This window comes from Oncorhynchus nerka, linkage group LG14 (assembly GCF_034236695.1).
Source record: "Oncorhynchus nerka isolate Pitt River linkage group LG14, Oner_Uvic_2.0, whole genome shotgun sequence".
Classification (NCBI taxonomy): domain Eukaryota; kingdom Metazoa; phylum Chordata; class Actinopteri; order Salmoniformes; family Salmonidae; genus Oncorhynchus; species Oncorhynchus nerka.
This window is the reverse complement of record NC_088409.1, coordinates 38,410,322-38,427,633: the sequence shown is the minus strand read 5'-3', so window position 1 is coordinate 38,427,633 and position 17,312 is coordinate 38,410,322. Positions and strand designations below refer to the sequence as shown.

The 17,312-nt window shown below is 42.5% G+C and overlaps 1 protein-coding gene across 1 annotated transcript; it reads right to left on the bottom strand.

Annotated features, from left to right (window-relative positions):
* Nucleotides 1-922: 922 nt before the first annotated feature.
* Nucleotides 923-16,570, bottom strand: LOC115140995 (death-associated protein kinase 2-like). The gene is made up of 12 exons (XM_029679555.2): nt 16,160-16,570; nt 6,411-6,545; nt 5,915-6,136; nt 4,977-5,115; nt 4,666-4,795; nt 3,741-3,789; nt 3,593-3,619; nt 3,178-3,330; nt 3,020-3,065; nt 2,737-2,826; nt 2,420-2,506; nt 923-2,077 (listed from the first exon to the last, which is right to left on the bottom strand). Exons 2-12 carry the CDS (start codon nt 6,470-6,472, stop codon nt 1,997-1,999), a joined length of 1,086 nt encoding a protein of 361 aa, XP_029535415.1. The 5' UTR covers nt 6,473-6,545; nt 16,160-16,570; the 3' UTR covers nt 923-1,996.
* Nucleotides 16,571-17,312: the final 742 nt, after the last annotated feature.

The following is a 17,312-nucleotide window of genomic DNA, read 5'->3' as shown; positions in this document are numbered from 1 at the left end:
ACTACAGTATAATAGCCGTTTTAATTATAGGTTTACCAGTCTTCCTGATATATATATATTTTACATTTAACTTTGTCCAATTAATAAAAATAAATGCAGACCATCCGAATTCCTCAAACGTCTACAGGTAAGGTGCCATGTGTCACTTGATCTCGAGAAGGAAACCCGTTTGACATTTTGTTTGTCTCGCTCTGTGTATGAGTCGCCACTCCCACGATAATGCTTGGCTAGCCGTAAGTGTTGTAGCCTGTTACTCAGTTTCGCTAGACATGGCTGTTTGCGCATCTCCTCTCACCTGTATGTACTGTATGTGTGGGTGTTCATGCGTGCGAATTACAAATATACTGAACACCTTGAACACTTATTATATTATGCACCTTTACTTCAATTTTAATGATTGCCTAATTCCAAACTCACCTCTCTTGCATGCTCGAGTGCGTCTGTTTGTGAGTCCTCAATGGCAACGGGCATGTGCTCTGTAGGATGCACATTGGAAGGAGAGAGGGCATGGGCAGATTCAGGAATTTACAGTGTGTGAAAGCTCTTTATTTTCTTGGCCCCCTCTCTCCAAGAATGCTGCTGACTCCTTGGATCCTGCTCATCTTGGAAGTGCCAACTATTCAACCCCGTTTCAAAACCTCTATACCCTTGTATAAACCCAGAGGAAAATGGCAACAATTCCCCACCCTTCCATAAGAATATGAGGTTGACAGCCTGGAACCAATTTAGAACATTTAGAAAAAGAACTGAAAGACTGAAGTTTGTAGGCCTCACTTCTTCTAATCCATTTGTCTGTTACAATGAACTTTGACAATGATTGTGATGTTAACTCTAGGTTCGCAGTGGTCTAGTTCGATACAGGTTGCCGTTCACTGACTATCTTGACCTCATCATGTGCCACAGAAACTGATAACTCAACCAGTGCAAGTAGTCTGCTGTCTTTAAAAAATGGTGGGCTTTCAAAGTAACAAATGTGTATATACTGTAATAGCTTTATCATCATAGACTAACATTTTCTTATTCACCATCACACAATTCACAAAACATGGTTGTTGTCAGTATTAAACTCTCATTATTATTATTATATATATATATATATATATAAACAAGCCTACACAAGGTTATAAAGTAGCTTTCTCTTTCAAAAACGACTATAAAATTGACCTTTGACATAAGCCAAAGATGGTTGAAATGTTCAATAAAGTATATCGAAGATGAAGTTTGATAAGTCTTTTAAGGGCCCTACACACTAAGACTACATTACATGGCTGTAGCTGTGTATAGTACAGTAGCTCTGTATAAACTTATATCTACATTCTGACACAAATAATGTATCCACTTAAAGGCAGAATTCGAGAAACAGGCCTTCTATTTCCAATTGTATGGCTTGTATAGTTCCCTAATTTCATGTGAAACACTCAATTAACATTTGAGTTACCAAGTACTTTTTCTAGTTAATTGTATTTAATGCAAATGTCTCAAACACAAATAAAAATGAGTTTGGAATAGTCTTGACCTTTGATAGCCATACAGCAGTCAAAAACATCACTACATGTGGCGGAGGCTAAATAATAACCACATAATATTGTAAGGCATAATAATTGCAATCGAGGTTAGCTATAAGTGTGACAAACTCTATCCCGTGCACCAAAACAAAAGTTTTGGCATGTTCAGAAAATAAATGTGTCAAACTTAAAAGGCACAGGCAAATGCTAAGTCAAATGGGGGTGAAGTGTAACAGAAGCAGTTTGGTAAACTACAGTGGTTTTATCAGGAACCATGTCTGAGACATTAAGATTCAACTCTGTGGACTAACACTGGCTTTAGGCACCTGCACATCACGGGTTCGTCACTCGTATTGTCACTGGCATAGTCAGTCGTTCTGTAACTCAGACTATTGTTGATTGGTGCACTCACAAAAGGCTTCTCTCCATTTCCCCATGGTGGGATGGATAGAGGTGGTCTGAGGCTGTGTTAGTGACCCCAGTGGTCTTCTTTAGGAACTGCTGCTGAGTCTGCGGCGAATGAGAGAAGCAGGCTTGGTCTCCGTGTCCTCCTGGTCGCTCTCACACTGCCTCTGACAAGGGGACAATTGCAGAGATATTCAGACATAAGCATATCAACAGCCTCATCAATATGTTGATATTGAGAGTATAATAAATGGATTTATAACAGTTAAATAAAGGGATTGTAACATTATGATGAAATATGGGTGCAATATTTCATTGTAGTTTCCCAGTTTTTGTTCTTTCCCTGGCATATAAATGATTAGTGTATTACGATTTATTAAAATTGGTGTTATTGATCGCCCAGACGGTACCCACAGCTAGTTATATAGGTCTTAGTCAGACTTTAAGAACAGGGCAGAAGCCAGCATGTCCCCTGGTCTAGACCCAGTCCTTTCTGCTCTCTCTCTTACCAGTTCTGGGTCCTCCTGGGACCTGCTTTTACACTGCAACTGCAGGCGAAATAATCTGTTACACGCCCACACCATGTTATATGACATCTACAGAGAGAGAGAGGGGGAGGATTTAAAAAAGGTATTGAAAGAGGTGTCCACAGAAAAACAAGACTTTGGAAAGAAAAAGGCAAATATGATGCAATACAATGTCCGGACCAGCAGGTGTCCCCCTCACCAATATTGTAGGACTACTGCTGCACACTAATGCTGATACAAGGTAGGAGAAAAGAAGAGGAAGCTACTTTGGAGTATTGAGATGCACTACTGGGCCTCACCTTCCATTTCCTTTTGGCGTTGAACTTCTTGAAGCTTTTCATGTTAATGGACGACCGACTTCTGTTATCCGCCTGTTTGCGTGTGAGGGGCTGATAAACAAGGAATTAACGTGCTAATTTAATAGACGCTTTATCCAAAGTGACATGCAGTTCACAGCTTTTCAGTGTGAATCATACTCACAACTTAAGCTTTCCTACTCAAACCTTCAGCACAATAATGTGCTTATGTTGGGTTTATGTATTGAAGTTACCCCAATCAAATCACAATTCTCTCTTCTCTCACCTTGATCCAAGGGTGTACTAGACATTCATCCGCTGTCATTCTCTCTCTGTAGGAGGGACACACATCATTAAGTAATAGACTGTTGCATGGTATACAGAGGTTATAGACAATAACCATATCAATGAAACTAATAAATTCATGAGTGATCGTTTGTTTACATTGGGTCTTTGACCAGCAGTTTCTCAATAAAGTCTTTGGCCATGGCGCTGGTCTGCGTGAAATAGTTCTCTTCAAACTCATAGATCATCCCCACGATATTCTTTAGTGTCTCCTCGTCATTATCTCCTTGAAAGGGGGACAAACCACTCAACCTGTAGAATAGGGGGGTATTAAAGAATATGTGTAGCTACCAGAGGAGGCTGGTGGGCAGAGCTATATGAGGACAGGCTCATTGTAATGGCTGCAATGTAATAAATGGCATGGGAGTCAAACGTGGTTTCATGTTTGATACCGTTCCATTTATTTCTTTACAGACATTACAATTAGCCGGTCCTCCTATAGCTCCTCCCACCAACCTCCACTGGTAGCTACGGTATGTACATTTAAAATGGTCCACTTGTTTTGCATACTCACAATATGTAGGTTATCACACCAATACTCCTGGAGAGAAGAGAAGAGAGATGAGTGACTTTGTGTGCACAAAATGATTTACCCTGATAGTCAAGGCAGCTGGGACATTTTGTTTGGTTTTTCTAATGAGTAACATTGTAGTAATGGTTACCAAATGTCGGCTGCCTCGCTCAGGGGTTCATAGTTAATCACCTCAGGGGCTGGGAAGAAAATGGAAAGGGAGAAGGCGGAGAGAGAGAGAGAGAGAGAGAGAGAAAGTGAGAGATAATGAGATACACATAATACAATCCAGCCTTATCCAGAAAAACAGAGTGTGTGTAACAGAGGAAAATAACTGATAGTAAAAGAGAGAGACTTCTTTTGTAAGGACTTGAGAATACAATAGAGGAGAGTAACTTCCTTTTGTCACAACAGTCACTGTGTCATTGTGTTAGGGAAACACTGGGTGATGCTAACACTGCTGTTGCACAATATAATGGCATTCTCTAATGATTAATAATGAATAAATGCTCTAAGGACGTCATTGTAAATAAGAATTTGTTCTCAACTCACTTGCCTAGTTAAATAAATAAAAATATATATAAATAAATCCTAAAATCTTACAGTAGAACACATGAAAATGTGCAACTAGTTGGGGAATGAGTGGGTTATGGTAGAACTCATGGCCCAACAATAATACCCATGCAACCCTCCTGCCCTCTCTTAAAGTAATCATTCCGTTACACTCTTTGTGTTGGCGACTCAGGTTGCATCACGTATTTCAGGCCTGTTGAAACTTCTCACCTAGTCACACGTCTCTCTCTCACTACCCCCAGAGCCCCACCACACGCTCTGATGTCACATCCTGTCCACAACCACACTACTACCCCTTGGAAACTGTCTCCATGGAAACCTCAGCACCTTTCTAGAGGCTCATGCTAAATAAAAACTAAAACAGACAGGAAGACACACTGTACACACATCAAACATACACACCATAATCACACACTAACAAAATGCTCACACAACATGAGACACATACTGATTGACACAATTTCCACCAAACACAGACAGTAAACGTGGAATGTTCCACTTACCGATGTACTGTGGGGTCCCAGATAGGCTCCTGTACTCCTCCCCCTGTTTGAGGCGATGGGCCAGTCCAAAGTCAATGATCTTGATGTGGGGGTGTGGCATCGTCTTGTCAGCCAGCATGATGTTCTCTGGCTAAATGGAAAACAGAGAATGTTACACACACAATGCCAAATCCTGATGGAATGAAAAACAGCCCAAATGGGTTTAGGCAAGGGGCAACAGAGTCAGGAAACGGGAGGCCAGTCCCACCTAATTCATGGTACGGGGAAGCAATGCTTTCTATCATCTCTATTTCTATTCCTGTGTGTCTTACCTTGAGGTCAAAGTGGGCAATGTTCTTAGTGTGCATAAAGCCCACTCCCATGAGGATCTGCTTCAAGAACTCTATGGCCTCCTCCTCAGACAGGCTCTCCTTCTCTGCTATGAAATCAAACAGCTCCCCACCACTGATACTAGAGCAGAGAGAGGGAGGTGGGGGGGCAGTGAGAAGGAAGTGGTAAAAAAAAGTAGATAGAATTAAGTAGATGTAAGTTTGTCAGGAGAATATCTTCATCACATACAGATGTAGGATCTTAATTTGATCACTCTGTTGCAGGAGACATTTAAAACTTGTATTATATTTGAGGTTTAAAAGGCTTCCGAAGTTTGTATTTTCTATTTTGAAATTTCAGACTTGATTTTCCCTTAGGAATAATGTATCAACCCCTACACAAATGTCCATTAATTATAATCCACAAAATAATTCACATTTCTTGTTGCTGCAGGATTATTTCCCTGCTGTAGCAAGCTGGCTCAAATTAAGATCCTACATCTGTCGACTTATAATAACTAGACCAAGTTATGAAAATGGCATCTCATTCCTATTAAAATTACTCGAAAGTGAATCAGCCTAAAAGTTTGCTTCAAGATCTTATATTCATGTGCTCTTGTTTCCTGGAGTGCAGCACCAGTTTGGTTGTAGTTGTGAGTGTGTCTGTATTTGGGGGGGCTATTGTTCAGTTATATTAACAAGTTTTGAGTTGTCTGTCTGGCCTGGACTATTAGCTAGTAATGACAGGAGGATTAGATGGGCTGACGGGACCAAGTGCTTCTCATTGTGTTCCCATTATACAGGGTGGGAGTGAAAGTGGTGCTCCACGCAACTATTTCCATCCCACCTGCTGTGGGCTGAGGGGAAGACAGACAGACAGACAGACAGACAGAGACCAGCAGAGGTCTCCCCCTCCCTCCATCTGTCCCCACTTGACTCACAGCTCCACGATGAGCACCACCTCGGCGCGACTCTCAAACACATCCCTGAGGGCCATGACGTTGGCGTGCTGCAGGCTCTGCAGTATCTCCACCTCCCTCTCCACACTCTTCCTCTCCAGGCCCAGGCGGCTACTGGCGCTCCGACGCAGCTTCAGGAACTTCCCCGCCCAGTTGACCTTGGACGCCCGCTCCAGCACCGCACGCACTTGCCCAAAGTGACCACTAGAGGGGGGCAGAGAGGGATGATATCGTAGGAAACGTTTGCATTGTGCTCTATATTACACTGAACTACTCCTGTGATGCTAATAGGCCTAAAGCTAGTTTGAATGTTTGATTAGAGTGAATAACTGAGGGGCATTGCACCTTTCTAGTACTATTTACTTAGCAGTGTATTCCTAGCATTATATGTAAATTAAGTGAAATTCAAATCAATTCAAATGAACATCAATTCATGTCTAGCGCTGTTCCATTCTCTACTCCAAACTTTCTCACTCACCTGCCAAGCACCTCTCCAATCTCATAGTAGTCCTCCACATTCTGCAGCTTAATCTGAGCCATGGTCTTGCTCTTTTTCCCTCCCCCCCCCCCCCCCCACACTATTTTTCTGGTTGTTTTCCAGAGCTACTGCACTCTGTAGAAGGGAGGGAAGAAAGAGGGATGACAGAACAGATTTGGAAGGTAAACTAAAATGTATTTCAAATATAGAAGCAAGTAAGTCACCAGACAGCATCAGGAACCATGGAAGAATGCCGGGACAAAAAACAGTACTCTGTGTGTAGATATAATTATGTCAAGCGTATAGCAGCAGATAAACTAATGGAAACAAACATGGACATAAATTGAAAAAAGGCACACACACGCACACCAACCCACACAACCATGGTCGCTGGCAGATGTTTTGGGTTGGCATAGGGGGAGGGGGGTGTGGAGCGATTTAAAAGAAATGTATTTATCATCATCCATACTTTGCGCAACTATGCACACAAGAAAACAGCCAACCCCCATGATTTGTATCACATTACAGTTTTTACAATCACTTTGATGAGATTTTCACACGTATGTCACAACGGTTAGTACACAACTCAAAACAGATCCTCAAAAAGGCAGTTTCACAACTCTAAGCACTTTTTCAATTGACTTGATTCAATATCAAGTGCTGAAGATTTGCACTGTAGCACGATTGAAATCTAGGCCACAATTCAATTCGTATTGCGAAAGTTCAGCGCTATAGCGCGATTGAAATTGATGGGTAATTTCTGATTGAGGCGAAATTTGCAGCGTTTACCGTGAATACAGTCTCCCCGAACGCGGGAACAGTGCCTTTAATTTTAAATCACGCTATAGCAATTTGATCGCAAATGGGATAGAAATCAAGGACATTTTCAGTAAATGTTTATGGGTAGTGCCAGTGTATTGCCTAATGTGAAAACAGTGTAATATTGTCACGCCCTGACCTTAGAGAGCATTTTATTTCTCTATTTGGTTAGGTCAGGGTGTGATGTAGGGTGGGCATTCATGTTTTATATTTCTGTGTGTTTGGCCGAGTGTGGTTCCCAATCAGAGGCAGCTGTCTATCGTTGTCTCTGATTGGGAATCATACTTAGGCAGCCTGTTTTACCACCTTAGTTGTGGGTAGTTGTCTGTGTTAGTGGCCTGTATAGCCCTAGGAAGCTGCACGTTCGTTTCTTGTTTTGTTGGCGACATTCTTAATAAAGGAAAATGTACGCTTACCACTCTGCACCTTGGTCCAGTCATTTCCCTGACGATGTTGGTGACAAATATACTGTCATTGACAGTACTGTAGCCTATTACATTCAAAGGACAATTTTGCATCTTGCATTTATTTCTATTAGATTAACTGTTAGTTAAAACAACTACATTGAGAAGATATCATGATGTGTTTTGGTGATTAAATCGAGGTTCTCATGGTATTTCACAATACAATTCTATTTTGGATCAATGGTTGTGTGGTGAAAGTCTACAAACTAAATGAATACAAAATATATGGTTTTGAATATAAGATGTTGCTGTTTTACAAGTCTTACCAGTTTGGAGTTTTTTACTAAGAGTTTAGAAAATCCACCATATATTTGTGAAAAGATCACCAAAGCGATTGGAAGGGGAAAAGACGGTCAATAGACAACTACACCTCTTCCTTGCATTTCATGTGTGTGTTTGATGGTCAGTCCTGCATGAACACTGATAACTTGGAACAAAAGCAGGCACTGACTGCGCCCTTATCCAGATGTTTTATATAGAACAGACATGTTCTGCCGTGTATATATGTGTGTGTGTGTGTGTGTGTATATGTGTGTGTTTGATGACATCACCTTGCATGAGGTATGGAAGTTGTTTATGAATGGTAGTGGTTAATAGAGATGTTATTACGTCACGTTAATGAATGCTGAACAAATGTTCCACTATGGCTTGTTAATTTAGCAACGAAAACCAAATAATGATTCTTTACACACAACCACCCAACCACCAACACACATCCTTCCCTGCTGATGCTGGAGCACAAAGACATGCTCTGTATCTGTAAATATTTACATGTCACCGGAAATAACATTCATTTATCAGTGGATGCCCCAATGTGCTGTCAGCACACACACACACTAACTAGCCAGGGGCCAAAGTGTTCTGCTTAACCACAACACCGATGAGAATACTTCTGTGAAAAAGAGAAAGACAGAGAGGTGTGTCCATATGCCCTGTGCATGTACAGTATGTGGCCTGTATGCAGGGTCTAGGGGTTTATACTGTGTGTGAGTGATGCATGGCATGATAACAGGTTCCAATCAATAGTCAGATGATAAATCAATGTACTCCTCACACTCAGTCATGGCAAGTTCTATCACTACATATCAAATTGTATTTGTCACATGTGCTGAATACAACTGGTGTAGACTTTCCCGTGAAATACTTGTTTATGAGCCCTTCCCAATGATGCAGAGTTTAAAGATATTAATAATAACTCAAGAGTAGCACAAGAGGAAGAAAAGAAAATACACAAGAATGGAGCTATATACAGGGAGTACCAGTACCATATCAATGTGGAGCTATATACAGGGAGTACCAGTACCATATCAATGTGGAGCTATATACAGGGAGTACCAGTACCATATCAATGTGGAGCTATATACAGGGAGTACCAGTACCATATCAATGTGGAGCTATATACAGGGAGTACCAGTACCATATCAATGTGGAGCTATATACAGGGAGTACCAGTACCATATCAATGTGGAGCTATATACAGGGAGTACCAGTACCATATCAATGTGGAGCTATATACAGGGAGTTCCAGTATCAGATCAATGTGGAGCTATATACAGGGAGTACCAGTACCATATCAATGTGGAGCTATATACAGGGAGTACCAGTACCATATCAATGTGGAGCTATATACAGGGAGTACCAGTACCATATCAATGTGGAGCTATATACAGGGAGTACCAGTACCATATCAATGTGGAGCTATATACAGGGAGTACCAGTACCATATCAATGTGGAGCTATATACAGGGAGTACCAGTACCATATCAATGTGGAGCTATATACAGGGAGTTCCAGTATCAGATCAATGTGGAGCTATATACAGGGAGCACCAGTACCAGATCAATGTGGAGCTATATACAGGGAGTATCAGATCAATGTGGAGCTATATACAGGGAGTTCCAGTATCAGATCAATGTGGAGCTATATACAGGGAGTTCCAGTATCAGATCAATGTGGAGCTATATACAGGGAGTTCCAGTATCAGATCAATGTGGAGCTATATACAGGGAGTTCCAGTATCAGATCAATGTGGAGCTATATACAGGGAGCACCAGTACCAGATCAATGTGGAGCTATATACAGGGAGTATCAGATCAATGTGGAGCTATATACAGGGAGTATCAGATCAATGTGGAGCTATATACAGGGAGTTCCAGTATCAGATCAATGTGGAGCTATATACAGGGAGTTCCAGTATCAGATCAATGTGGAGCTATATACAGGGAGTACCAGTACCATATCAATGTGGAGCTATATACAGGGAGTACCAGTACCATATCAATGTGGAGCTATATACAGGGAGTACCAGTACCAGATCAATGTGGAGCTATATACAGGGAGTACCAGTACCATATCAATGTGGAGCTATATACAGGGAGTACCAGTACCATATCAATGTGGAGCTATATACAGGGAGTACCAGTACCAGATCAATGTGGAGCTATATACAGGGAGTACCAGTACCAGATCAATGTGGAGCTATATACAGGGAGTACCAGTACCAGATCAATGTGGAGCTATATACAGGGAGTATCAGATCAATGTGGAGCTATATACAGGGAGTACCAGTACCAGATCAATGTGGAGCTATATACAGGGAGTACCAGTACCAGATCAATGTGGAGCTATATACAGGGAGTACCAGTACCAGATCAATGTGGAGCTATATACAGGGAGTATCAGATCAATGTGGAGCTATATACAGGGAGTATCAGATCAATGTGGAGCTATATACAGGGAGTATCAGTATCAGATCAATGTGGAGCTATATACAGGGAATACCAGTACCAGATCAATGTGGAGCTATATACATTGAGTATCAGATCAATGTGGAGCTATATACAGGGAGTATCAGTATCAGATCAATGTGGAGCTATATACAGGGAGTACCAGTACCAGATCCATGTGGAGCTATATACAAGGAGTACCAGTACCAGATCCATGTGGAGCTATATACAGGGAGTACCAGTACCAGATCAATGTGAAGCTATATACAGGGAGTACCAGTACCAGATCAATGTGGAGCTATATACAGGGAGTACCAGTACCAGATCAATGTGGAGCTATATACAGGAAGTACCAGTACCAGATCAATGAACAGTCTATGGCAATTTGGGCCTTCCTCTGACACCGCCTGATATAAAGGTCCTGGGTGGCAGGGAGCTCAGCCCCAGTGATGTACTGGGCTGTTCACACTACCCTCTGTAGCGCTTTGCTTTCATTTACATACCAAGCGGTGATGCAGCCAGTCAAGATTTTTTTATTTTTTTATTTTAACCTTTATTTAACCAGGCAAGTCAGTTAAGAACATTCTTATTTTCAATGACGGCCTGGGAACAGTGGGTTAACTGCCTGTTCAGGGGCAGAACGACAGATTTGTACCTTGTCAGCTCGGGGTTTGAACTCGCAACCTTCCGGTTACTAGTCCAACGCTCTAACCACTAGGCTACGCTGCCGCCGATGGTGCAGCTCTCGATGGTGCAGCTGTAGAACTTTTTGAGGATCGAGGGCCCATGCCAAATCTTTACCGCCTCCGGGGGGAAAAGGCGCTGCCGTGCCCTCTTCACGACTGTGGACCATGTTAAGTCCTTTGTGATGTGGACGCCGAGGAACTGGAAGCTCTCGACCCGCTCTATAATAGCGCCGTTGATGTGGATGGGGGCGTACTCTCCCCTCTTTCTCCTATAGTCCATGATCAGCTCCTTGGTCTTACTGAAGGTGAGGGAGAGGTTGTTGTCCTAGCACCACACTGGTAAGTCTCTGACCTCCTCCCTGTAGGCTGACTCGTCGCCATCTGTCATCAGGCCTACCACCGTCGTGTCATCAGAAAACTTGATGATGGTGTTCAAGTCGTGCGTGGCCACACAGTCGTGGGTGAACAGGGAGTACAGGAGGGGACTAAGCACACAGCCCTGGGGGGGGCCCTGTGTTGAAGGTCATCGTGGCAGAGGTGTTGTTGCCTACCCTCACAACCTGGTGCCGGCACGTCAGGAAGTCCAGGATCCAGTTGCAGAGGGACAGGTTCAGTTCCAGGGTCCCTAACTTGGTGATGAGTTTGGAGGGGACTATGGTGTTGAAGGCTGAGCCGTAGTCTAGGAACAGCATTCTCACGTAGTTATTTCCCCCTTTGTCGAGGTGGGAGAGGTCAGTGTGAAGTGCAATTGAGATTGTTTTTTCTGTGGATCTGTTGGGGCAGTATACAAATTGGAGCGGGTCTAGGGAGACTGGGATTATGTTGTTGATGTGTGTCATGACCAGCCTTTAAAAGCACTTCAGAATTACAGTCATTTAGGCAATGGTGGTCAGCTCGAAACATGTTGGGATGACAGACTGGGATAAAGAGATATAAAAAATGTCTGTGAAGACGCTTGCCAGCTGGTCTGCGCATGATTGGAGAACGCGCCCTGGTATTATGTCTGGCAGGCGGCCTTGTGATTGTTAACCCCGTGCTCACATGGGCCATGGAGTGCAAGATCACACAGTAATCCTAAAAACAGGGGCTTTCATGCAAGGCACCATGTTATATTCCCTCAAAGCGAGCATAAAAGGCATTTTGCTCGTTTGTGAGTTCTGCATCGCTGGGCAACTCATTGCTGGATTTCCTTTTGTAATCCATTATCGTCAACAAGCCCTGCCACATAAAATGAGAGTTGGAGCCGGTGTAATAGGATTCCTACTATATTGTTCTTTTGCATGTTTGATGTCTCGTCAGAGGTCATATCGGCCTTTCTTGTATGCGTCCATGTCCGTGTCCCGTTCCTTGTAAGCGTTAACTCTGGCCTTTAGTCCAGTGAGAATATTGCCTGTAATTCAGCACCCCCAAACACCTTCCTGCGGCTATGGGCTTTTCTGTCTATGTGTGTGTATCTGCGTGTTGTGTGTGAGCTCGCACCTGTGCGTTTATCTGTCTAAATGTCTTTCTGACAATATACATTGACGCAAATTGGGAAAAATATGGTAAAAAACCCCAGGATGTGTGTGTCTGTGTGGTGTGCATGCATGAAATGACAACGTGTCTGTATGTGTGCTAGTTTGAAAAGAGAAGAGTCTGTGATGACAGGGTGTTTGTGTCTTTGTTGCAAGACAATGGCAGGATATGTGACATGTTGTAACGTCTGCTTCCAGCCCACACTCTCAAACACGTAGATCGCCTGCACGCAGCTCACTTACCAGCCCACACTCTCAAACACGTAGATCGCCTGCACGCAGCTCACTTTCCAGCCCACACTCTCAAACACGTAGATCCCCTGCACGCAGCTCACTTTCCAGCCCACACTCTCAAACACGTAGATCTCCTGAACGCAGCTCACTTTCCAGCCCACACTCTCAAACACGTAGATCTCCTGAACGCAGCTCACTTTCCAGCCCACACTCTCAAACACGTAGATCGCCTGCACGCAGCTCACTTTCCAGCCCACACTCTCAAACACCTAGATCGCCTGCACGCAGCTCACTTTCCAGCCCACACTCTCAAACACGTAGATCTCCTGAACGCAGCTCACTTTCCAGCTCACACTCTCAAACACGTAGATCGCCTGCACGCAGCTCACTTTCCAGCCCACTTTCCAGCTCACACTCTCAAACACCTAGATCTCCTGAACACAGCTCACTCTCCAGATCCCAAGCACCTGAATTCTGATCACCTGTTCACACACCTGTATGTCATTATCACACACTATTTAGTTCTTCCCTATCATTGGGAAGTGTTGTTTGTTTTTTGACACACACACATGGAATCATGTAGTAATTTATTTGTATTTATTATTTAACTTGGCAAGACAGTTCAGAACAAATTGTTATTTACAACGGCCTACACCAAACCTGGACGACGCTAGGCCAATTGTGCGCCAGCCTATGGCACTCCCAATCATGGCCGGTTGTGATACAGCCTGGATTCGAACCAGGGTGTCTGTAGTGACGCCTCAAGCACTGAGATTCAGTGCCTTAGACGGCTGCGCACCCGGGAGCCGAAAAATGTGTTAAACAAATCAAAATATATTTGACATTTGAGATTCTTCAAAGTAGCCACCCTTTGCGTTTAATGACAGCTTTGCACACACTTGGCATTCTCTCAACCAGCTTCATGAGGTAGTCACCTGAAATGCATTTCAATTAACAGGTGTGCCTTGTATTAATTTGTAGAATTTCCTTCTTAATGATACAATCAGTTGTGTTGTGACAAGGTATGGGTGTTATAAGGAAGATAGCCCTATTTGGTAAAAGACCAATTCCATATTATGGCAAGAACAGCTCAAATTAGTAAAGAGAATCGACAGTCCAACATTACTTTAAGACATGAAGGTCAGTCAATCGTGAAAACTTCAAGAACTTTGAAAGTTTCTTCAAGTGTAGTCGCAATAACCATCAAGCGCTATGATAACTGGCCCTCATGAGGACTGTCACATGAAAGGAAGACCCAGAGTTACCACTGCTGCAGAGGATAAGTTAATTGGAGTTAAATGCACCTCAGATTGCAGCCCAACTAAATGCTTCACAGAGTTCAAGTATCAGACATCAACTGTTCAGAGGAGACTGCGTGAATCAGGCCTTCATGGTCAAATTGGCTGTAAAGAAACCACTATTAAAGGACACCAATAATAAGAAGATACTTTCTCGGACCAAGAAACACGAGCAATGGACATTAGGCCGGTGGAAATCTGTCCTTGGTCTGGTGAGTCCAAATTTGAGATTTCCGGTTCCAACTGCCATGTCTTTGCGAGACACAGTGTAGATGAACGGATGCTCTCCCCATGTGTGGTTCCCACCGTGAAGCATGGAGGAGGAGGTGTGCTGGGGGTGCTTTGCTGGTGACAGTCTGATTTATTTAGAATTCAAGGCACACTTAACCAGCATGGTTACCACAGCATACTGCAGCGATATGCCATCCCATCTGGTTTACACGTAGTGGGACTATCATTTATTTTTCAACAGTACAATGACCCAAAACACACCTCCAGGCTGTATACGGGCTATTTGACCAAGGAGAGTGATGGAGTGCTGCATCAGATGACCTCCACAATCACCTGACCTCAACCCAATTGAGATGGTTTGGGATGAGTTGGACCGTAGAGTGAAGGAAAAGCAGCCAACAAGTCCTCAGCATATGTGGGAACTCCTTCAAGACTGTTTGAAAAGCAATCAAGGTGAAGCTGGTTGAGAGAATCCCTAGAGTGTGCAAAGCTGTCATCAAGGCAATGGGTGGCTACTTTGAATTATCTCAAATGTAAAATATATTTTGATTTGTTTTTTTGGTTATTACATGATTCCATATGTGTTATTTCATAGTTTTGAGGTAGTCACCCGTAATGCATTTCAATTAACAGGTGTGCCTTAAAGTTAATTTGTGTGTGAACTTGTAACTCTGTGTGCGTGTGACTCTGTGTATGTGCATGTGTATTTGACTGCATATCATATGCATGACCCATTCTGGTCCACTAGACTACTGTAACACTAGTAAAACGTCTACTCCAGTACATCCATTGTCAAGGACTGACCGTCCAAATGGAAAACATATACAGATGCTGTATCTTAATTTGAGCCAGTTTCACACAACAGGAAAATAATCCTGGAGCAACAGGAAATGTGAATTGTTATGTGGATTATAATCTATGGACATTTATTTTGTAGGGGTTGATACCACAGGAGGCTGCTGAGGGGAGGACGGCTAATAATAATGTCTGGAACGAAGCAAATGGAATGGCATCAAACACATGGAAACCATGTGTTTGATCTATTTGATACCATTCCACAGATTCCGCTCAAGCCATTACCACGAGCCTGTCCTCCCCAATTAAGTTTCAACCAAACTCCTGTGGTTGATTACATTTCTCATTAAGGCAAATCAAGTCTGACATTTTTAAGTGGAAATTACAAACTTTAGAAGCCTTTCTAAGCATTGAATACACTACATATTTGCATTTCCTGTTGTCCAGGAACATTCCTGCAACAACAGGATGATCAAATTAAGATATGGCATCTGTATAGCCCCCGAGATTAGGACACAGATAGGGTATCACCAAATCTATGTTCCACAAGACAACTAGAAAAAGAGAGAAAGAAAGACGGAGAGAGAGATTGAGAGATGCTGCATGAATGAGAAGTGGGTTATTTATATCAAACAATAGTGAGAATTTACATGAAGAGGGGGAGGTGGATGCTTTGGCCACTTGTGTGTGAAAGATAGTCTAACGTGGCATCATCCATTCCATTGTCACTTGTTGCAGGCTTGAAAAGTTGATGCGTAATTTGTAACATTGTAACAGCTGCGTCCATGGGTTTTGTATACAATATGACATTACACATCCCTAAATAACAAAAGAAATGGCCAACATCGCTTGATCTCCATCAGTTGGAACCAACAGACAGACAAGAGGGAAATGGCTCCTCATAAATAGGCCTATTCAAATAAACGGATTTTGGGTTTGAGGAAAAAGTCTGTAGGCGGTGGTTATAGTTAAAACTACTCACCCAAATAAATTCACGATAATCTCGGGCGCCGCTTTGATGTGATGTTGGTCGTGTCACAACTTTCTACTTCTTCACCTGTGTAGTAGGCTTTACGAACTCCCGAATTTAAAGTAAATTTGTCTCCCTTGAAATTAAATAATTATGTTGTGCCGTATTCTGACAGCAACCGGTTTCCGTACCGGGGAGAGAGTAGTAGACAGACTAGTTCGACGGCTCCCTTTATTTCAATGCTCTTTGGTTACCCAAGCCTACAGGGGAGCTAGAGATACGCGACATATACACCATAGCAAGCCCTCGCATACTTTTACATTTTTAAACCACATCAATATTCCTGTAGACTATAAAAGGTGACTGTGGTGGCCCTGAATCAATACACTGATTAGTCTAGTACAATCCAATTTCTTGGATATGTTGCGTGCAATTTGCAAATCGGCCAGTACACTGGAGTTGTAGCCTATTGTGTGATGTGGTATAAAAAAAAGTACCCTAAAGGCAAGGTTGGGTAGGTAACTTTCTAAATGTAATCCGTTAGTTACTAGATACCTGTCCAACATTGTAACTTCAGTAACTTAATCTAATTAGGCTACTTTCAGTTTGCCATTAAGAGGCATTAGAAGAAGACCAAAAGGATCCATCAAACACATTTGGTGTGTCATCATAGCGGTGTCTCTGACTTTTGGTCAGATGATCACATACACGAACACTAGATGACTGATAGGGGCGCTGTGTTGAAGCCACCATGCCTCCATCTTGGACCCCCACCATTGAGAAAAAATATATTTTGGAAGCTAAAGAAATGCATTTATTAATGTCTACATTCGTTTTTGCCTCATTTATTATATTACACACACCTTAATGCATGAATAAGGCCACTTTAATAACGTTTACATATCTTGCATTACTCATATCATATGTATATACTGTATTCTATACTATCTTTTGCATTTTAGCCTATGCCGCTCTAACATTGCTCATCCATATATTTATATATTCTTATTCCATTCCTTTACTTAGATTTGTGTGTATTAGGTATTTGTTGTGTAATTGTTAGATATTACTTGTTAGATATTGCTGCACTGTCGGAACTAGAAGCACAAGCATTTCGCTACACTCACAATAAAATCTGCTAACCATGTGTATGTGACCAATAACA